Here is a 23,166-nt window from a genome sequence, read left to right as displayed (position 1 = left end):
TTCGATGCTTTTGTCACCCTCTCAAGATTTTCTAGACCTCTCTTGCTCTTTTCTAATATTTCTGGTCCAAAGGCCCCAAGCATTTTGTCCAAGTTGTCATCGTCATCTGCATCCCCCTCATGTGCTTTGCCATCATTGCTGACACCACCAGCATCATCACCACCTTGTTCATTGCTAAAGCCACCACCTTGTTGATTGCCATAGTCACGATCCATTTGTTGCTCAAGATCGTCTGTGAATCGGGACAAGTATGCTTGGGTTTCAGCTTCATCAGCTAGATCATCGTCGCTGTCATCAACAACCACTGTTTCACCATGATAAACCCACACGGTGTAGTCCAGAACAAATCCTCTCCTAATCAGATGTTCTTTGATGGTACTCACATCTCGAAATGTAATAAGATTCTTGTAATCTTTGCAGGGACAAATAATCGTGTCACTATTCTCTTTCAACGTCGCTGCATGCTTCTCTGCGGCTTTGATGAATTTGTCCACCTCATCACGAAAAAGAGCGTCGTGTCTTAACAAACCATACATCCAAGAGTTCATGTAGTCCATCTTATAGAAACAAAACAACCAAAAAAAGAATATTACTCGAGAATAATTGTATATACCTGAGACACGCACCATGGTAGTAGAGGATAGTTAATTAATTGAATATTAATGCATAAATATTTTAAAATATAAATTGATAGGTTCAAATAAACAATTTCAAAGAAAACAATTAGCAACATTTAATATTTCATCCACTACCTTTCATGCAAACTCCATTCCAATTTCATGATAGAGGATAATTAATTAATGGCCTATTTATCCATAACTAATTAAAAACACACATTATAGAAAGGAATCAAAATAAATATTAAATGATAATTAGTAGCCACGGTAGAGGATATTTTACACATTAGCAACAATTAAAATCTTACACATTCACCTACATGCAAACCCTAGTCACATAAAGAAAAAATTGAAAAAGAATAAAAAACAAAATCCTAGATCTAGATCTAGATATAGGGTTTCATGACACATGCATCAAACTTCACTAATACTACACTAAAATCAACAAAGATGTACTAACAAAGGGTGCAATCTTACTTTCCTACCTAATTACCCTAGTATAGTGAAAATTAGAGTCCAATTTCACTCATAACTAGCTCAAGCTCCATGGATGAAAGAGAAAATCAAAAATCAAATTACTGATTAACCAACGAATTAAACTTCAAATAAAGAGTTGTAGAAGCATTTCCTTACCTTTTAGAGCCTCTTCATCAAAGGATTTGAGATCAAAACCTTCCCCCCTTAGTAGAGCAATTTTTAGGAGGAGCCAAAGGCCCCCCAACCTTTTTTTAGAAGAGTATGTCCCGAGGTGGAAGAAGGGGTGGCTGCTGCTATTTATTCATGCATCGTCAGTAGGGGCGGCGGGTGATTCAGCCGCCCCTACAGTAGAACAGCAGGGGCGGCTGGTGGTAGCCGCCCCTACAAAATGGTCACTACAGGGGCGGCTAGTGATTGAGCCGCCCCTACAGATCAACCCCAACTGTAGGGGCGGCTCAGGTTACCAGCCGCCGCTACAGTGCCATCTGTAGGGGTGACTGGGCTGCTGGGCCCAAGGACGCCCACTGTAGGGGCGCCCCCAACCCCAGCTGCCCCTACAGTAAAAATGGCCCCGTTCCTACTGCGCAAATTTGGCGTAGTGGCACATGTCGAACAAAATCAGAAACAAATATAGAATGTCGGTTGAGAGGGGATTTTCCCATCCAGTCTTCATCCCTAGGCTAGAAGAGGTATGAAACAAAACCAGAAACTCGACTTCTTATTTTTTTTCTTTGTTGAACATAAATCTCCTCAAGATTAACGAAGTCACTACAGGCGTCGAGCTATCAACGGGAACATTGCCTACCACTGAAAGCACAAACGTCATTAAATTCTAGAAAATTCACTCCCACGGGGAGTCAAACCCAGGACCTGAGGTGCTACTGAGGCTCTTGTAACCACTAGGCTATATGCCCTCTCAAATTCCTTCTCTTGTTATGAACCTAAACATCATAAAGAAAGATCAGCCCATGACCAAGTCTATCATATTGACACTTTGAATAATTAGTAAATCTTGAGAATATGTTTGACCTGTTCAAAGGTGCTCCAATTTCTTTCGCAGCCTGATGAGCTAGATGTCAAGGACGTGATTCTAACAACCATTCTTTGCAAATCAGTTACTCCACCTCCATAGAGCCTACACCAAGATGCTACAATGAAACAAATTTATGGACAATTAAAAATTTCTGAATATGAATGTACGGATTAACTACTACTATGAAGGAAAATCTTATCGAGGTTGAATTCAAAGTGTTCACAACTCCCCTTGCCATCTTCTTACCAAAAGAATTGTGTCTCCTTTGAAATTTCTCCAACTCATCATTAACAACCCCGTATTCTTTTTCTTCATATCCATAATAGAAGGTTTCAATACAATGCATGAATTTTTTCCACAATGATTAGATCAGAGAAGATAGTGTCGTTACTATAGCTATAGTACGTATGGATTCAACATGTATGCTTCCATGTGTAGTGGAGAATTAAGCCTATTGTTGAGACTGGCGGCCTCAGACAGCGTGGGGAAGACAGAGGCCTCCACCCGTTCGGCGTCGCCCTCGGGCGGAGGCTTGGGATAGGCACGATAGGTGGGCGTGTAGGAAGCTGGCACGGAAAGCTATGGTCTCATTCATCCATCTACCATCCTCCCTTGCACAGTTATAAGTGTTCCCTATTTATAGGGCTCAACTATTTCTTGACAGAATTTATTACAATGCCCCTCAACTGCTATAGCACATTCCTGGAATATTCTGCCACTAGTCTCTTATTTGCGGGGCAATCCTGTCACACCGTCTTCAAGTAACGGGCCTCCACAAGTGGCCGACCCACCATGCCTCGGTCTTTGGCCCAGAGGCCTAGGTTCCCAACGCTGGCCTCTGTCTTTAGGGGCGTGTCGTTGCCTTCGTGGGTCTCCACCGGTCTGGTCGAAGACATCATCCGTAGGTCTCCGCCCGGCCACGCGGGGGCCATGCTGGCGCACTCGTGCGGACCACGGGCGCCTACGCTTAGGTACCTACACACACTTAGACAAGACTGTTTGTTTGATTAGTTTAGGGGTAGGGCGGCCTCTGCCCTCATCGCCGGAGATGCCCGTCAGCCAAAACGGGGTGGCGTCCGCCTGAGCGGTCGGAGATGTTTGTGCCTGGCCCAGGCGGAATCCACGACAAGCTCGCTGAGCCTCGTGCAGCGCCCTACGAGCATAGCCAGGAAGGTTCCTTTAGTCAGCACCAGATCTCCGCCCTAAGATAGTCGAAGACGCCTTGGCGACACTCCGCCGTCGGAGGCCTTCGCCACCCGCTGAGGCCGTGTTACAACAGTTCCCCCCTTTTGAGACCATGGTTCGCCTGAGCGTGCCGTGAGCTCAAAACGCCTTGACCAAAGGCATCCACAGGGGTGGAGGCCACACGCGTTGGCGTCTCCGAGCGAGGCCCGCTACTTCCCCCCTGGCCTGCTCTAGCGCGGCCGCTGGTCTCGTTGAAAGTAGCCGTTGCGCAGCAAATCTAGCCGTTGTCCTACGGTGTGACCGTTTTTGCCATGTCAGTTTATGTTGTATACCTTGCGACTTTTTCGGAGATGATCGTTGTGCGGCAGGCGAATTCTTTGGAGATGACCGTTGTATGGCGGGAGCCGGACCGCCTACCCACGGCCTATATAAGGGCGTTGTTGGTGTCGGGGTCCCCCCCCCCGCATTGCTCATTCACTTTCCTAGTGTCTGAGAAATTGCTCTCTGCTCTCTTCGCTTTTGCCTTCTGCTGCCATCGCGCATTCCGTCTTTCTGCCTGCATCTCGCGCTTAGGCTGCTATCCCGGTGGCTTTCCTTTCCGCCTCCACACAAACTCACCGGCCCACCTTTTACGGACCCTATCGCCACCTTCTCGGCGTTAGGGCCACCGGCTAGGGTGCGCTTTTTGAGGAGTGCATGCTTGCCTCTGCCTCCACGTTGGAGTTTGAAAAGCTAGTGGAGGAGGATTTGGGAGTATCTCTGCTTCCGTCGGAGACCTGATCGCTGCGGATTCTAGAGATATGGTGATAAAGTCTTGGGATTTTGGCCCCTCCTCTATTAGTGAAGAGGCAATCGTGGAGATGTTGAAGGAATCATGTTTTCCTTCTTCGAGGGTAAAAATCCCTCCGCCTGGCTAGACTGTTCTGGAACTGGAGGAGGGATTTGCGGTGGTCTTTCGGGACTTCTTCACCTGTGGCCTTCACCTTCTTTACATTCCCTTCCTTCACTGGGTGTTGGAGACCTTCAATGTCCAGCTCCACCATCTGACCCCTACTGCCTTCCTGACGCTTAGCAAATTCTGCTGGGCGTGTGTTTCTTATGGTGCTGAGCCGAATGTGGACACCTTCTACGCGTACTACGAGCTGTAGAAGCAGCCAAAGAAGAAGAAGGAGGTGCGAGAGGGCAAGGAGGTGGAGGTGACCTACCAGTATGGTAGTTGCACCTTTATGTCTAAGAGGAACCAAGGCGTAGACTACCTAGAGATCTCTTTTTGCCAGAAGGGCAAGTGGGACCGCGGCTGGCTTGAGCAATGGTTCTACGTGAAGACCTATGGGGTCCGTAGCACTACCGAGGATGGCATGGAGGTCTCGGAGTATCCATTGACTTCAACGATGGAGGAGATGGCACCGCACACACGCGTGGATCCGCCGAAGGAGGCATCTCCGGCGAGGGAGGCTTGTGACCAGGCTTTTGCGGCAGCGTGCCGCTACTCCAGTGGCCGCGACCTGGTGGAGGAGATTATGGCCTCCAACTACTGGCCCCTGGGCAAAAACAACCTAGCCTTTCGGCTGGAACAGGTGAAGGTTCCCGTTTTTGGGCCAGAGGCCGGGATTCTGTTCCCCCGCTTCGGCTAGTCTTTGGGGGAGGGGGTGACGGAAGACAGTTTCGTCTCCAAGGTTGAGGAAGCCGCCGTAGGGTTGGTTGGCAAGATTTCTGAGCATGAGTATATGTCTTAGAGGGCCGTGGCGGGCACCATGCCGTGGCTCAATCGAGTTTTTGAGGAGGTCGGGATCGTCTACCAGGAGCGCGAGGTTCCCGCCGAGGTCCTGGCTTCAATTAAGAAGAAGAAGAAGAAGGCCTTTGCGAAGAATGTTATGGCGGAGGCCGAGTCTAAGAAGAGGAAGGGCGTCGTCGTTGCTCGGGCGCCTGCAAAAAAGAAGAAGAGCGGTGCTCTGTTGATCGCACCGGCCGTGTCTTCTGCCGGTAGTGCGGGCGTTGCCTCCGCCGGCAGTGAAGATGTTCAGAGCTCCTCCATCCCATCAGTGGACGTGCGGGTTGCGAGCGGAGAGGATCGTGGCTCTCCTGTAGCTCTAGTGTGCCCTGTGAGCGGCGCTGTGAGCGATGCTGGGCATCCAGGAGCCAGCACTGCTCCGGCACGCTCCTCGCATGGTGCTGTGAGTGTCGGCGAACAGCCAGAAGGTAGCGCCGCCGAGCCTATGCCTGACATTCTTGTCGGGCTATGTTCAAGTTCTGAAGAGGGCGCAGAGGCCGTCTTGCAGCACGCTCCTTCGTCTCCCACCGTTGTTGTGCCTTTGCCCATGCCGGTGGCCGACGTCGGGCAGTTGGAGGCCGTGCTTGCTGAGCAGGCCCCAGCGGCTCTGTCTTCTTCGAGTCCTCCACCCGTCAGGCCGCTGGCTAAGGAGATCTAGCCCTTTGGGCCTTCGTTGCATGATATGGTGGAGACTTCTACCCAGGGGGTGCAGCAAGCAGACCAGCCTGGGCTTTTTATGAGTAAGTTTGTTTGGTGCATATTTTTGTGTTTATTGTCTTCGCCCAGTTTATTTGTTTACATATCGTGCCAAGTGCTAATACTGTGTACTTGTTGCTTTGTAGGCAATGTCATGGCTAGACTCCTCACCCTAGAGGAGTGAGCGGCCGCTGCCGGCATCAGGTTCGGTCTGGGGCAGCCGAGGCTAATGGCGCCGGGTCTGAGTGAGTATAGAATGTTTTTATTTTGATCATCATTTGGCCTGTTGTTATTGCCTATTTCTGATCTACCCTCTGACCTGAGCTATTGTTGTTGTTGTCTCTTTTTTTTATGTAGGCTCCTCCGACACTTCTATCTCAGGTTGGGACGAGTGTTATCTTGGTGTTCTTGGAGACGTCGGAGGTGGTCTTTGGCTGTTGGTGTGTTTATCGTGAGATTTGCTTTTCTCACCTTATTGTTTTGTGTTTGTTTGTCCTTCTTTGAACAGATCGCTTCAAACAACGTCTGAGGGACATGGATTTCTTCCAACTTCTCTGTGTTCATCTAGAACACCAGAGCCTGGTGCGTCTTTGGCGGTTTGCCCCTTTTTTTATATGTTCGCTTTTAGACTTGTTTTTGATTCCGTTGCTGATCGCTTTGGTCTTCCTCTTTCTGGTCGTAGGGGTATCACAGTTATGGAAGAGCGCTACACTCGCGAGGTCTCCAACCGAGTGCGATTGAAGCGCTCAAGGCAGAAATCGAGCACCTAGAAGGTGAAAAAGGGGGTCTATCCAACTCCCTTGCAGCTCTCCACCTGTCTCTGGTGGAGAGGGAATGAGAAAAGGATGGTTTGAGGGCCGATCTCACCAAGGCCCGGGATGTAGAGATTTTGTCCGCCGAGCAGGCCCGTAGGGCGAACGAGCTGGCTGAGGGTCTCCGGTGAGAGCTTGCCTCTGAGAAGGAATTCGTGGCCGTGGTGGGGGAGCAGCTATCTTTGATGACGAGGCGTTTGGACTCAGTCAAGGGGGTCCTTGCTGCAACCATTGGCCACTACCGGGCCACCATTGCCGAGTTCGAAGGTGAAACCTCCGCTCCTCCGGAGGAAGACGACGTGTACACCCTCGCCTCCTGGCTAAAGCGTCACCTTGCAAAGCTCCCCGGTCTGATCAATGGCCGCATGGACTACGGGGCGCTGGTGGGAGTAGCGAATTACGCCAAGCTTTTGGTGCGCGGTGGGTGTACACATACCAAAAGTATTCCGGAGGGAGCGCTGCCGGGTCCAGAGGAGCTCGGTGAGACTTCTCCTAGTTTGCGAAAAATCTTGAGAAATTTCATTGGGCACTTTTGGGCTCCATTTGGTAGATCTGCTGCCCGAAAACTGGCGGAGGAAAAGAGGGCGAAGGTATTTCTAGTCTTTGTAGCCGCTATCATTGTTTCCTTTCTTTTTGCGAATCCGCGAAGGCTTTCGTTGCTTGTGTCCCTGATACTTTAGCCTGTGCTACAGGATGTGCAGAAGAGTCTTGCGGGTAGGCCTCCGTCAGTTCCACGCTCGGCGACCATGGGCGGTATCTCTGCCACCGCTGGCGCTCTGGTGGGATCTATGATTGGCGGTGGTAGTGGTCGGAGGCCGCAGGCGCCGTGCCCACCCATAGTTGATGCGGGCTCCGTTCTAGGGACTTCTGCTGCGGCCGATGCACCGGAGGTCTAGGATCTTTGTAGCATTTAGTTGTTTTGGCGTGTATATTGTAGTCCAGTTGGACTCTTGTGAATAAAGTTTATTTTGTTCTGAATGGTTTTGTGGGAAATTTTAACCTTGCGCAGGTTTCGAATCGGGAGCCTGCGCAAGATGTTGCGCCTTTGACTCTCTACAATGATGGTATTTATGTGAGCAGAGAGCTTTGGGAGTATTGGCGTTCGGCTTTTCCCCGCAGCATTGTGCGCGACGTGTTTGAGTCAGTTAAGTTTGACATAGATGACGAGCGCGCCGAGTTTACTCGCGCGCTTGCTTGGCGCGGACCTCCGCCACAATAGTTAGGATTTTATTGCAAGTTGGTGTCCTATAAGAATGCTTCTTGACTTTTTATGGAATACAAGACAGGTTCGCTTTCTTGATTGTTTGTGCGGGGGCTTGAGCCTGTTGTGCTAGTTTACATATCTCGTCTAGTCCCGAGTTTGCCCACCATTGTCCTTTGCTTGGGTGAATGTGCGCGATACAGAGGTGGTGGCCAGGACCTTCGCCCCATGTTTTCTCCTTCTCTGTGCTTGCTTGATGGCCGGGGTAGAAGTGTTGGCAGTTTTTTGACCGGCGGAGGCGTACTTGAAGTCCGCCTGGTGAGGCTTGCTGAATCAGTCTTTGATCCGACTGGAGGTTTGGCGCAGCTTGTACAGATGGCGAAGACTTTTGGTATTTCTTTAGCTGGGTGTTTTAGCTTTCTGGTGGCATAAGACTCCTTTGCTGCACCCCCGTGGGACTTGTTTTATTTGTGGAGATGGCAGGTCAGGCCTTCGGCGTCAGGGGGATGTTATGAGATTTCGTGCGATATCCCCCTTCTTCTGTTGGCCTTCGCTATTCATCACCGTGCCATAGTTCCTGTATCTTTTCCCACTGTCTCCGACCGTCTACTAGTGCCTCTGACTTTACGAGTTTTCATATAATATCTATGGCTGACTTAGATATCTAAGGAGACCCTTGCCTCCATGGTCGTTGTTGTGGCTTGTTCTTGTGCTCTGCCTTTTCCCCCCCTTGCGCCTTATGCTGACTGAGGTTTTAAGGGCGTTGGGGGAACCCGTTTTATAGTGGTGTGGTAGCTTTTGGTTATTAAATTTGTGGTACGTTGTTTGTTAGAACATATCTTGGCTTTAATGGCCTATATCTTGGTTGTATTGTCCGTGTCTTTTGAGATCTTTTTGAAGTAAATAGGCCTAGTGCCTAAGCAACAGGGTTTTGTGGGACGTTGTCCTTGTTTTGCTGTTTTTCGATGGCGGAGACCCTTTTCCTTTTTTATGCCATAATGCTGTTGCTCCTGATGCTTGGGTTGGTTTTTTTCTTAATTTCGGAGGCCTGTTTTGGTGATTTTGTTTTTGCCTTGCTGTCTGAATTTGTTCCGGTCTTCATCAAGGTTGGAGGTCCGTTTGGCCAAGGTTATTTTTGCCTTGATGCCTGAATTTGGTCAGGTCTTTTTCATGGATCAGAGGCCTGTTTGGCCAAGTTGATTTTGCCTTGATGCCTGAATTTGGACAGGTCTTTTTTAGGGATCGGAGGCCTATTTGGCCAAGCTGATTTCTGCCTTGATGCCTGAATTTGGTCAGGTCTTTTTCAAGGGTTGGAGGCCTGTTTGGACAAGTTGATTTCTTCCTTGATGCCTGAATTTCGTCAGGTCTTTTTCAAGGGTTGGAGGCCTGTTTGGCCAAGTTGATTTCTGCCTTGATGTCTGAATTTGGTCAGGTCTTTTTCAAGGGTCGGAGGCCTGTTTGGCCAAGTTGATTTCTGCCTTGATGCCTGAATTTGGTCAGGCCTTTTTCAAGGGTCAGAGGCCTGTTTGGCCACAGAGGTCGTTTCAAATTGCCAATGCCTGTGGGTGGCGCTTTGAAGGGACCTGTGCTTATTATTGTTCACCGAATATTGCGGCGCTAGAGCTGGCCGCTTTCGGTTTTGGACTTTTGAAGCGTTCTTTTTTTGGGGATTACCTCTTTATACTTGTAGAGGATTTTTACATTGAGCCTGCCTCGTTAAAAACCTCACCTCCGCTTGGAGTTCCCCTGTGAGGAAAAGAGTACATGCTCTTTTACATTTTTGGGTTGAAGAAAAATAAATTGAAAGGTAAATGAATGGAGGGACCTCCGCTTATTATTTGCGGAGGTTGCCCTTTGGTACACTGCCTAGATGTAATATCTGCGGAGGCTATCGATATTCCAGGTGTGGGTTGTCATGACACCTTCGCTGTCGGTCAAGTGGAAAGAGCCAGGGCGGCCTGTTGCCGTTGCTGTGTATGGGCCTTCCCATTTTGGTTGCAGTTTGCCAACAAGTTGCGCGTTGGGTTTTCTTCTGAGCACGAGGTCTCTGTGTTTTATGTCTTTCCTTACCACCTGAGAGTCTCTCCACTTCTTGGTTTGGGACTAATATTTTGCAATGTTTTTGACTGCTTCCAGTCTTATAGCTTCTATTGTTTCTTTTGCATACTCTTCATCTTGCAACATTAGTTGTCTCGTTGCGTGGAGGCTTTCGTGCTTGATTTCTTCTGGCATCATGGCCTCTTCTCTATAAAGTAGTTTGAATGGTGTGAATCCTATTGTTCTTGAGATTAATGTATTGTGTGACCAAATCACTTTGGGTAATTCATCTACCCATTTTCCTTTACGCAGGCCCAGCAATGTTTTTGATATTGCTGAAAACACTATTCTATTCGCTCTTTCCACAACACCATTGTACTCTGGGTGGTATACAGAGGCGAAGGCTAGTTTTGTCCCTATGCTTTTGCAGAATTCTTTGAAGTTCTCTGAATCGAATTATTTTCCATTGTCTACTGTTAAAATCCTTGGTACACCGAATCTGCAAATGATGTTTTGCCAGAAGAATTTTCTGATAGTTTCTGAGGTTATCTTTGCCAGCGGCTTTGCCTCTATCCATCGTGTAAAATATTCCACTGCTACTACTGTGAATCTGTTTCCTCCTTGGGATGGAGGTAGTGGGCCGACCAGGTCCATACCCCATCTTTGTAGCGGCCATGTCGGAGGTATAAGCTGGGTCTCCGACGATGGTTTTGACTACCTTGGAGAGAATGTTTGGCATGCTTTGCATGTTCTGACTGTCTGCTCTGTGTCTTGTATGTGTGTTGGCCAATAAAAGCCTTGCCTTATTGCCTTTGCTGATAATGCTCTAGAGCCAATGTGTGACCCGCAAATTCCTGAGTGTATTTCTTGAAGCAACTCTGTGCCTTCGCTCTGCGATATGCACTTGAGGAGAGGCTGGACTACTCCTTTCTTGTATAGTACACCATCTACGATTGTGTAATTTCTTGCCCTGGCCTGTATTCTTGCTGCTTTTGCTTCATCTTCTTCGATGGTTTTGCCTTCTAGGAATTCTGTTATCGCCTTTCTCCAATCTTCATTTTGCAGGTGTAGTATGGGCTTTGGTGCCTTAGATGTCTCTGCAATTGCCGAAGACTTCAAGATCTGGTAAAAAGTGTTTGGTGGCAGTGGTAGGTTGTTTGCCGCAGCCTTTGCTAATTCATCTGCCTCTACATTTTCTGATCTTGGTATGTGCTTCAGGGTGAAGCCCTCGAATCTCCGCTCCAAATTTCTGACAACAGATAGGTATTTGATGAGTTCCAACTCTCTTGCTGTGTATTCTTTCTCTACATAGCCAGTGACCACTTGAGAATCTGTTTTGATTGTCAACGTTTTTGCCCCTAGGGCCTTTGCTTTGCTCAGCGCTAAGATCAGGCCTTCATATTCTGCTATGTTGTTTGTTGATTTAAACTCTAGCCTTGCTGCGTATTTCAGTCTGACGCCGGAGGGTGCCGTTAGGACGACGGAGGCTCCTGCTCTGGCTTGGCCCCAGGCTCCATCCGTGAATGCTATCCAGCCTTGAGTGGTTGGTTGTACCTTGGGCTCTGTCGGAGGTGTCCAATCTGCTACAAAATCGGCTAGTGCTTGTGATTTGATTGCTGTTCTGGGGACATACGAGATACCAAACTATGATAGCTCTGTAGCCCATTTGCCTATTCTGCCGGAGGCTTCTTTGTTTCTGAGCAAGTCTTGCAGTGGCAGCGATGTTGGAATTGAGATTTCGTGGGCTTGGAAATAATGCTTTAGTTTTCTTGATGCCATCAGCACTGCGTAGGCAACTTTTTCCACCTCAGTGTAGTTTAGCTTGGCTCTGGACAGTGCTTCTGAGATAAAATAAACTGGCTTTTGTGTTTTGCCTGATTCTTTTTCTAGCTCGTGAACTAAGACTACGCTGACTGCATGGTCGGAGGCCGCCACATACATCAATAGGTGGCTTTCAGATTCTAGGACAGAGACCACCAGTGAGCTTGCCAGATACTCTTTCAAGTTATGAAATGCTTCTGACTGCTTGGACCCCCACTCGAAGTTGTCTCCGCCCCTCAGGGCTTGGAAGAAGGGTAGGCTGCGTTCTGCTGATTTTGAGATGAATCTGTTGAGCGCTGCTATTCTTCCCATCAGCTTTTACACTTCTTTCTTGTTTTTGGGCTCTGCCATTGTTCGGGTTCGCTTTGATGTCTTCGCTGCTTATGATATATCCGAGCATCTTCCCTTTTGTGACTCCAAATATGCATTTTTCTGGGTTGAGACGGAGGTTAGTTGTCCTAAGGTTGGTGAAGGTCTCCTGTAAGTCGGAGACATGATCATCCTTGTTCTTGCTCATGACCACTATGTTGTCGACGTAGGCTATGATGTTTCTATCTAGTTGCGAGCCCAAAACTTCCTTTGTCATTCTGGCAAAGGTTGCGCCGGCATTTTTGAGGCCTTCCGGCATTTTGGTGTAGCAATATGTCCCGAATGGAGTTGTGAAACTTATCTTGTCTTCGTCTTCTTTTTTCATCCAAATTTGGTGATACCTAGAGAAACAGTCGAGGAGAGAGAACCTCTGGCATCTGGCTACCTTGTCGACGGAGGCATCTATTCTTGGCAATAGGAAAGGATCTTTTTTGCAAGCTTTATTCAGGTATGTGAAATCTATGCACATTCTCATTTTGCCATTCTTCTTTGGTACCAGTACTATGTTTGCAAGCCATTCTGAGTACTTGACTTCCCTGATCACTTTTGCATCTAGCAATCTTTGCACCTCCGCCTTTGCTGCCAGGATTCTGTCCTCCGACATTTTTCTCTATTTCTGCTTTCTTGTTCTCATGTTTTCATTGATATCCAGTTCATGCTATATGATGTCTCTGCTGACTCCTTGGAGGTCGGAGGCTAACCAGGCGAAGATATCCTTGTTTTTTACTAGAGTTTCCATGAGCTCTTCCTCCTCTACCTTGCTCAATTCTGAGCTGATTGTTACTTTTCTATCTGGTAACTCCTTTTCTAGAGGGATCGGCTTTGTCTCTTCTTGATCTGCCATATCTGTTTTTCCTCTGGGCATATCCGGAGGCTCTTGTTCTTTGTCTGCCGACTCGACTGCATTGATGTTTCTTTGGGCTCTATAGATAGCTTTTTCTATGTTTCTTGCTTCTTTTTGGCTGCCTCAGACTGTGATAATACCATGGAGTGCTGGTATTTTCATGCACAGGTAGGCCATATGCAGGGCTGCGTTGAATTTGGTTGTGAATCCTCTGCCCAAGATGGCATTGTATGGGTAATACAGATCGACGACGTCGAAGGTTATGTACTCGGTTCTAGCATTTGCTTGGGTTCCAAACGACACTGGGAGTGAGATTTTTCCTAGTGCTTGTATTTGCTTGCCTCCGAATCCTATTAAAGGGGATTCGGAGGGTTGTAGTTGATTTCTGCTGAGCTTCATTAGGTCAAAAGTGTTTGTGAAGATGATATTTGCTGAACTGCCAGTGTTGATCAGTACTTTGCTTATCTCCCATGCTGCTATGTTGGTCTTGATTACCATTGCGTCTGCGTGAGGGTAGCTCTCTAGCTAGAGATCTTCTTCTGTGAATGTGATTGGGACTCTAGACCAATCTGTGTATTTCGCTAGGCCTTGGACTGCTACATTGTTTACCTGGCGGAGGTGATCCTTTTTCTGTTTTTTTGTTTGAAACTCCATTGATGATCATCCGGCGATTGGCAGTATCATGCCTATTGTTGGCAGTGCTCCATGAGGGTTGACTTGGTTTTCTGGGTTTGGCTCATTTTTTGGTGTTGGGGGTTGGTTGTGAGGTGGCGGTGGAGGCAGTTGCTGCATGTGTTGCTGTTGCGGCGGATGCTCGAACCAGTGTTGGTTTTGTGGTGGTTAGTTTGTTTCGAGGTAGGTTATGTGGGGATGTTTTGGGTTTATGTAGGTCAGGCTTGCCTCCGACCTATAGTTGCCCACCGGAGGCTGCTGTGAGGGTGCTGACCGCCATGCCGATAGGAATTCTGGGTAGTAGGCGGAGGCCAGTGTGGAGGGATGTATTTGGTTTGCGTTTAGCGCTGGGTACATCAGCCAGTACTGCTGGTGGCTAGTTGTGTAGGTGTTGTTGACCTCTCTTGCACTCTGCTGTGCCGTAGGTTGGGCAGTTTGCTTGTTCTTCATTCTTTCCTATGTCTCTTTTGTCTCCGGACAATCTTTGGTGTTGTGCCCTACGCTTTCGCCGTGAAAAACGCAATATGGCCTGCGTTGTTTCTGGTTGTGGTTTTTGTTCTAGTTTTTTCCTTGGTAACCTTGCCGACCTTGGTTCCTGGTCTGGGTCTCTGGCGCTGCCAGTTGCCCTTGTTCGGGGTAAGGTTGACCCTCGATGCTGAGCACCTGCCCCTGGACTGGTTTCTGATTTGATGCATTTTGGTTTGTATAGCTCTTCTGGGAGTTTTTGCTGCTGTTTTGCTGTCTGTTTTGACCCTACTCCTCTAGCCTTTTCCGTAAGTCATTGTCTGATTTGCAGTACTTTTCGAACTCGTCATACAACTGCTGTATGGAAGTTGGTTTCTTTCTTGCTAGGTGTGCTGCAAACGGCCCGATTCGGAGGCCTTTGATCACTGCTTCAATGGCGATCTCTTCTGGGACATCTAGTGCCTTCGCCTTTAGTTGCACGAATTTCTAGAAGTAGTCATGTAGTGTCTCTCCCTGCATTTGTTTGCACTGGAACAGATCTATTGATGTCAGCGACTGTGCTGCTAGCCCCTTGAAGTTTGCCAATATCTTGTCCCGGAGATTTTCCCAAGAATAGACCGTGCTTGGTTTGAGCATGGAATACCAAGCCAACACGTCGCCTTCAGCAGCAATAACGAATGACTTTACCAGGACGGCGTTGTCTCCACCGGCGGAGGCTACTACTACCTCGTAACTCATAATGAACTGATGGGGGTCTGTCTTTCCGTTGAACTTTGGTAGTGTGATTAGCTTGTATGTCGTTGGCCATGGCGATTGTTGTATGCCTTCAGAGAGTGGGGACTTGGGATCGATAGGCCTCCGCATCACCTGAGATGGCGTTGTGGTTGGGCTGATCACTGGCGGAGGCATGGTTGCAGTTGGTGTTGCTGCGGAGGCTGGGATTACGGAGGTTGACGGTGGTACTACATGCTGCATACTTAGCATCTCAGCATGTAAGACTGCCAACTGCTGCCTTATTTCTGCTGCTTGTGCTGACGCTTGAGTAGCTTGCTGATTAGCTACGAATGCTACTGCCATTCTGTCCCTCTCTTGTTGCGCTCTTTGCAACTGTGCTTGTAGCTGTTGCAGTTCTTGCTCGAGTGTTGTACCTGAGTTTGGCTAGGCCTCCGGATCTTGGATCTCTAGATGTTGGGGTTCCGGTTGTTGACCCTGGGCATCTGCTCTGGTGCCATCCTCTGCTGGCGAGGTTGCATAGGTGCTATGAGTGGTGTGCCTAGGCCTTCCTCTCTGACCCATGGTCGTTGCTGCTCTGGTGGTGGTTTTTCTAACTGGCGGCCTCAGACAGCGTGGGGAAGACAGAGGCGTCCGCCCGTCCGGCGTCGCCCTCGGGCGGAGGCTCGGGATAGGCACGACAGGTGGGCGTGTAGGAAGCTGGCACGGAAAGCTATGGTCTCATTCATCCATCTACCATCCTTCCTTGCACAGTTACAAGTGTTTCCTATTTATAGAGCTCAACTACTTCTTGACAGAATTTATTACAATGCCTCTCAACTGCTACAGCACATTCCCAGAATATTCTGCCACTAGTCTCTTGTTTGTGGGGCAATCCTGCCACACCGTCTTCAAGTAACGGGCCTCCATAAGCGGCCGGCCCACCGTGCCTCGGTCTTCGGCCTAGAGGCCTGGGTTCCCAACGCTGGCCTCCATCTTTAGGGGCGCGCCGTTGCCTTCGCGGGTCTCCGCCGGTATGGTCGGAGACATCATCCGTAGGTCTCCGCCCGGCTGCGCGGGGGCCATGCTGGCGCGCTCGTGCGGACCACGGGCGCCTGCGCTTAGGTACCTGCACACACTTAGGCAAGACTGTTTGTTTGATTAGTTCAGGGGTAGGGCGGCCTCCGCCCTCATCGCCGAAGATGCCCATCAGCCGAAATGGGGCGACGTCCGCCTGAGCGGTCGGAGATGTTTGTGCCTGGCCCAGGCGGAATCTGCGACAAGCTCGTTGAGCCTCGTGTAGCGCCCTACGAGCATAGCCAGGAAGGTTCCTTTAGTCAGCGCTAGATCTCCGCCTTAAGACGGTCGAAGACGCCTTGGCGACACTCCGCCGTCGGAGGCCTTCGCCACCCGCCGAGGCCGTGTTACAACACCTATTTTTTATTTTCTTATCAACAATGGACATGACTTCTTTGTGGTTCTTCTCTACATTGCCAAATGCCTCTTTGATATCCCTCTTTGCCTTTATTAGCTCATCATACATAGATGGCATCGCATCTCCATAAGCCAAATGAAGAAGTTTCACAAAAGGCTCAAAGGTCTTCATGAAAAGTGCTATAGATTTCCAAAAAGGAATGGTCAACACTGTTGTTGCATCCTTGTCCTTCTTTGTCTTCACATTTTACCGTGTGAGTTGCACAAGAAAATCCAAAAGATGTTCGGCCTCTCAGCATGCAGCAATGTTTTTTCTCCCATGTTATTAGAAGCATTGTCTGTCACTACTCGCACCACATTGTTTGAACCTACATCCCCAGCTGCTTTGTTCACCAACTCAAATATGACTTCACTTGTGTGTGACACATATGACATATCCTTTGACTAGATAAAGCTTTCCCCACACTGGAATGTGTGCAAATATTCATGATGCTCAATCTCTTCATATCTTTCATGTATGTCCAAGCATTAGTCATGATGGAGAAGCCATGCTTATTCTCATCTTCATGGTCTTGTAATAGGCTTCTAATTCTACCATGCTTTTCTTCTAGCAATTTTCCCCGAAATAGATGGAGGTTAAAAACGAGGACTAAATCAACTAGTAGCTTCCACCATTTCCTTGAACTCACCATTGTCACATGCATTTTGTCATTTTTGCATTTTTTTTTTGTAGATTGAATTTTAATATCAACTTTCGAAACAATATACATATATATATGGGTGCACTATGGATATGCATTGTTTCAAAAATTTCCAAACAACAGAAGTATGCTTTTTTTTGAAAGAGTATACACCTACCTTTAGGTTTGTACTACATATAAATTTTCCCTTCTATCATGCAAAATTTTGCTTGACAGTTGGCCGCCAAGAATCATTTCCTTATGATTTAATGGTTTTGGTATTTTAATAGTTTTGTTGATCGTTTTGGGCTGGCAAGGTAATTCGGACATGATAGCAATCTCTGGTTAGACTACCTATAGATTGTCAATTTTACCGGTGGACTTGATTATGTATGCTACGACGGTCCAGCCTCCGGCTATAATACTATAGACCTCCTAAGACGTTCAACAGAAGCGCGTCGTTTGTATGAGTAAAATCTTCTACCTTAATTACAATGATGTAAATCTTTGCGTAGTTGAGAAAAAACATACCAGTGCTAACCACATCACTTGACTCCATGTTCAGGGTTCGCGTCCAATGTGCTGGCTTCTTTGATGAAATTAAATTATGGCTTCTTTCATGAAATTAAATTCCTGATTGGTATAGTACATGTACAGATAGGTGTTTATGGTAAAACATGTAGCCGTGTTACATGAATATACTATGTCCGTGTGAGCGCATCTGCGCTTGTGTGGTTTATGAGCGTGTAATAAAAGAATAACATCGTCAAACCCTCTTATTCGCCTATGTCAAACACCAATAACGAATGGATTTCCCCTTGTGCTTGCCGCATCAAACCTAATCAGAACGAGAACTTGAAGACCATGTCGTGCTTGTACTCCTGGCCGGGCCTGAGTGTCTGCGACGGGAACTCGGGGTGGTTCACGGCGTCCACGTACCCCATCGTCTCCAGCGTGAACCCAGCGTACTGGTTGTACACCTCGCCGCCCTTCCCCTCGGTGTGGTTGAGCCAGTTTCCGGTGTAGAACTGCACGGTCGCCTGGTTCGCCCACAGCTCCAGCGCCCTGCCGGACGCGGCGTCCCGGACCTCCGCCACGGGCCGCATGCTCCCCGGCTCCCCGTCGACGATGTAGTTAGCGTCGTACCCGACGACCTTCCCGCCCGTGACCTGGCGGATGCGCGCGCCGATGGGCGTGGGCGCCCGGAAGTCCAGCGGCGTGCCGGCGACGGGCGCGACGCGGCCTGACGAAGGGAGGAGCTCCGCGTCCAGCACGGCGTACCGCGACGCGTGCAGCCGGAGCGTGTGGCCCAGCACGTCGCGGCCGCTGCCCTCCCCGTGCCCGCCCAGGTTCCAGTACGCGTGCAGCAGCAGGTTCACCGGCGTTGCCCTGTCCAGCGCCGTCGCGTTCATGTGCACGCCCAGCGTGTAGGGGCTCGACACCCGGTACGTCACGTACGTGTCGAGGCTCCCCGGGAAGCCTTGCTCGCCGTCGAAGCTGCGGTAGTACAGGGTGATGTACGGGGAGTCGCCGCCGCCGACGTACTCCTTCACCGTCCAGGCGCTTTTGCTGAACGCTGTGCCACCGCCTGAGTGAACGAACAGATACAGTTGCAGGTGAACGAATGATCGATCTCGCTCATGAATAGCAGTGGAACTCAAGGACCGATCGATCGACACAGAAGGCGACTCATCGATCGATCATGGTGTTGGGATTGTTTTGGAACAGAGCAATCCTCTGGCGCTCTGGGTGTAGGCGAAGGCGAACCGTACCGTGGATCGTGTTCTTGCCGTCGTTTCGTTGCAGGTGGTAGACTTTGCCGTCGAGGACGAAGCGGCCCCTCGATATCCGCTGTGCTACGCGGCCGGCGATCGGCCCGAAGTAAGAAGTGTCGTTCTACGTGGGAAGAGCCAAGACGCAGGGGGAAAACCTTGATGTGAGACAAGGAAACACTAAGGACCAAGTTGAAATTCAGCAGTGTGCCATTTGCCCATTCACATGATGCGTATCGACACTTGCATGATCTGGAGTATTGTTTTTCTCGGGGAAAAAAAGGCATGATCTCGAGTATCGATCTGTATCTGCACGATCTTTGTCAGTTTTAAATTAGGGGAATAAGATAACGACGGAGGGCCATCCTGTACAGCACAAATCACAATGTAATATTCATTAATTTCCTTCCATCCCAAAGCTTGCCAGCTTGTAGCTAGTTGCCCTTTTCTTTTCTAAAAGTTTGGCTGGTGGCCTAATATTCTTCTAGCTCATGCTTGGTTTTCAAATTCTTGACCGACCGTGGTGCTTGGGCTTGTAAAACTTTAGGAAAGAGAGAGTAGAATGATTGAGAATTGTATACAGTTGGCAAAGAAATGAAGTTACTATGTTTGGAGAGCGAGTGACTACTGCAAAATCTGTCAATCTAGAGAAGTGGGAATTCGTAGACGAATTGATACAGGCAGGCAGGGTGAAAAACGAAGAAGAAAAGAAGCAAGGTAAATGCAACACACACTCGCTATGCAGGAGAAAGAAAGATCTTGGATTAGCTAGAAAAGAAATCGAGGAGGGCTTCTGCTGATCTTACAAAGTATTCAGCGAGGGTGTCTCTGCCCAGGACGACATCAGCCAAATTCCCTGCAAAACCACGTACGAGCCTGGACTTTAGCCTGGGATGGGAGCCCAAGAGAGAATTGCAGCGACAAGGGGCGAGGGCGATGACCACATCAAGGCATATATATGCAGAGGCGACAGCAGGAAGCTAATAAGAGAGGACTGCACTGACGAACCTTTGGAGTCGGGAAGGACGACGGACATTAATCTGGCGCCCCAATTGGTGACCTTGACGGAGAAATCCCCCAGCTTGAGCTCGTACACGCCGACCTTCCTCGCGTCGGGCCCGGTGGTGGCCTGTGCGCCCAGGGACAGGGAGGAGGCCGCGACCGCGAGGCTCAGCAGCGCAAGGAGCTGAACCCCAGCCATTGCCGGGCCAACTAATGGACGCTGTAGCTTGCTTGCTGCGACAGATTGCCAGGAAGGAAGAGCCCGAGAGAGGAGGGGTGTACGACGTCGTACGTCGGTCGTCGTTGGCTACTGCCGAGGCAATCGGCTCCATATAAAGGCGCGAGTTTGGCCGGCCTCCTCCTAGCTCCGGTTCCACACCTGTAGCGCAAAGGAGCCGACAATCCCGGTGGCTCCCATAAACAGTCTATGAATATTAGCCGTAGCAGGTGAGCCGACAAGACCCGAAGAAATTGAGGCTGAGAGGGAGGGCTGGAGGGGTGTAGCGTACCATGAGGACCACGAGCATAACGTCTCGGATTCTGCTGTGTTGCGAAGAGAAAAACACTATGTCATAATAGATAAGTTTAAGTAAAGAGGGCAAATATAAATAAATTTATTTAGATGAATAATTCAAAAAGTTACATAAATCTAAGAGGAGGTGAGCTCGCTGAGACTCGAATACGTAACAGATCCTCACGGGGTTCCCCGTCTTCATTTTTTTTTTATACAAATGTGTAGGTACAGCTGCGCTTGAATGATCTGGACAGCTTTGAATCTATTTTTAGTTTTTTCTATTTCTATTTATTTTTTTTGGTCTTGGTCAAAGTTGTGGGCTGGGTCAGCTAGCACGCGTGTGTGCTCATTGCCAATCGGCCTGCATACCCGGCCGGCTTCGTTTTCGTTTAGGTTGTCCGGGCTGTCAATGCCTGGCTGCCTGCCATTGTTCTTCTTATACGTAAAAGTCAACTATAGACTTTTTCAAGGCTTGTATTACCTCAGAGTGTATGCTAGAAAAAAAGATGAAATATATTAATTTTGAGAAATATATTCAAATGTGGATGATCGTCTACACGCACATAATTTCTATGAGCATTTCTGAGAGATTGTGATAATAAATCTGGGAATCGACAAAGTCACATTAATGCCTCAACTGTTAATGGCCACATGTTCTACTAATAGAATAAGTGTTAAGTATGCGTGTATATTTGTGAGTGTACTCTCTCTGTCTCTAAAAGAATTAATTCCTAGAGAAAATTTTTGTCTCCGGAATAGATTGTCTATCGACCCAATTTATTCCTCCTTGAAGTCTCGATCACATTTAATCACAACCCCTCTCGTCTCTCTCTTTCACGCCCCTTGCCCCCAAATTCCCCAATCCCCTTCCACATATGTTGCCTCCGAATTTCCCAATCCCCAAGCCCGCAGTCATGGAGCAAGGAGATGGCCATGGCCGCAGCAGCAGGCTTGAAGGTGACGACGACAGGCTCGTAGGGCGGCAAGCTCGAAGGCTGCGGCAGCGTGATCCGTGGCTGCGTGATTGGGGCTCAGAGCCCCCTGATTGGACCTCGAAGCCAGCTGTGCGTCACCTCTCATGGAGAGGTCAAGAGGGTCAAGAATGCGAAGTTGTTCTAGACTCGAGGAAAAAGAAGGCAATGCCGATTTTGGGTGCTGGACTAGTTGAGAGCTCCCAACAGTACAATAGTATTTAATATTCTTTGAATACTACGACACCTCTTAATTATTTTGGAAGACTCTCGGGCTCTCGGCAACTGGACAGCTATTGATGTTCAGTCAGGGGCATTATAGTCTTTTCTCTTGATTCCTAATCTATCTTAAAGTTGCTAGGAGTTGATTCTTTCAGGGAAGGAGTATTTATACTGTATGATTTAAAATATTAAGTAATAAATATTGGCAAATGTTTTGAGCCAAAGAATCAAGCCTAGTTTAGTAGGTTACACTATATAAAAACATAACCAACTTAGCTACACTCAATTCTCAACTAGATACTTCTCTTCTAGCCTCACTTAATTTAATCTTCAAGGGTATGGTCATGAATTCAGTAGACTGAAGTTGTTATTCGATCTATTTTGTTTATAAGAAAATTATCTACCTCTATTATTTTGAAACTAATCTAAAGTTGTGACAAAGTATAAGAGACGAGAGCTCATACTTGGTACTTATCGCCACAAAGGCTATTGCTTACCAAGGCAAGTGCCGCAAACCACCAAGGCTCACCACCGCCGTCCAACACTCTTGGTCACTTTGGAACTTTCCACTATGGAGTTGCCGTAGCTCTACACCAAGCTCGGAGGGTTGACGTCACCATAGAGTCACCAAAATTCAAAGTGCTCCACCTTACCAAGATCACAAGGGCACAAAGCCCAACACTCAAGATCTTAAACTAAGGAGATAACACTCACAATGATGTGAACTAACATTAGATTTTATCTCTAAGGGGCCATTTGAATCCCTTCATTTTAGAGGAATTGAAATCTACTTAATGGATTAGGCTATTTGGCTTGAAATTTGATATTCCATAACTTTCCCAAGCTCACAAATAAGAGCCTGTTTGGCAGGGCTCTGGCTCCTCTGAAAATGGCTCCGGCTCTGGCTCCTCTGAAGGAGCAGCTCCTCTAGAGGAGCTGAAGCTGTTCTGAAAAACGTTTGGCAAAACGGCTCCTTCGCACTAGACGACGTGAACCCACAACAAGGAGCCACGCGAAGCTCGTTTTTTAGGCTTCTCCTGCGCAGGCAAAAAATAGCTCCGGCTCTTGACCGACTCTCCATGCGGAACCCTTTCCAAAACAGACGTTTGGCACAGCTCCTGCAGGAACCGGAGCTGAAGCCCCTGCAGGAGCCCTGCCAAAGAGGCTCTAAGTCCATCTCAAATTCATTGGGTGTGAGATAGAAATTGATTCTATAGATCACTGTTGAAAGCATCTAGGCCCCTAGTTGGATTTCGGTGATTAATGTCAATACAAGATTACTATGACTAACGTGTGTTTTGCAGAGGCAATTAAGTTAGGTCATGGTAATGGAGATCGATTGGGCAATCGAGGTTGTCATGCCCCTACGATGGAAATCGTTTCGGTTTTCAAAGGATGGACGACAAGGTTAAGGATAACTAGTTCTAAGTGTCGATTGGAGCTGGAGAGACACTTAGAGTAGTTTAGGACTTTGTTTTTCCTTTGGCCGTACTATGAAGGGGGGTATGAACGAGTAGCTTGACCTAGTTGAGTCTAGTGAGTTAGGTGTGGTGCACACTTGTTAAAACTAGCTCTAGGTAGCTCCTATGAATGCCTAAGATCCTTTGGAGCAAACTTCATTCACATATGATCGAGAGTTGAAAGTGAATGGAGGGTCAAACACTGACCGGACGCTGGCTCCGGTGCGACCGGACGCTGGCCGCAGGGTCCGGTCAGTTCGTTTGACTGAGGTGGTTAAGTCTGTTGTGACCGGACGCTGGAGGGTCGTGTGACCGGACGCTGAGAGCTAGCGTCCGGTCGACTCCAGTAAGGGTCCAGACTTGGAAAAGTGTGACCGGACGCGTCCGGTCAGTGCGACCG

General features: G+C 48.4%; 1 protein-coding gene across 1 annotated transcript; it reads right to left on the bottom strand.

Annotated features, from left to right (window-relative positions):
* Window positions 1-17,413: 17,413 nt before the first annotated feature.
* On the bottom strand, window positions 17,414-20,021 carry LOC136496825 (uncharacterized). Its single transcript, XM_066492577.1, has 4 exons — window positions 19,606-20,021; window positions 19,404-19,453; window positions 18,598-18,721; window positions 17,414-18,413 (listed from the first exon to the last, which is right to left on the bottom strand). Exons 1-4 carry the CDS (start codon window positions 19,796-19,798, stop codon window positions 17,668-17,670), a joined length of 1,113 nt encoding a protein of 370 aa, XP_066348674.1. The 5' UTR covers window positions 19,799-20,021; the 3' UTR covers window positions 17,414-17,667.
* Between the last annotated feature and the right edge of the window lie 3,145 nt (window positions 20,022-23,166).

This window comes from Miscanthus floridulus, chromosome 12, assembly GCF_019320115.1.
Source record: "Miscanthus floridulus cultivar M001 chromosome 12, ASM1932011v1, whole genome shotgun sequence".
In the NCBI taxonomy this organism is placed as follows: Eukaryota; Viridiplantae; Streptophyta; class Magnoliopsida; order Poales; family Poaceae; genus Miscanthus; species Miscanthus floridulus.
This window is presented reverse-complemented; position numbering and strand designations above follow the sequence as displayed.

What these genes read in the sequence shown, in the direction of transcription:
- LOC136496825 (XM_066492577.1), bottom strand. Translation starts at nt 19,798, where the DNA reads ATGGCTGGGGTTCAGCTCCTTGCGCTGCTGAGCCTCGCGGTCGCGGCC. An exon ending in CGTCCTTCCCGACTCCAAAG is followed by an intron (nt 19,454 to 19,605) that starts GTTCGTCAGTGC and finishes GTGGTTTTGCAG; the next exon opens with GGAATTTGGCTGATGTCGTC. An exon ending in CGGCAAGAACACGATCCACG is followed by an intron (nt 18,414 to 18,597) that starts GTACGGTTCGCC and finishes TCGTTCACTCAG; the next exon opens with GCGGTGGCACAGCGTTCAGC.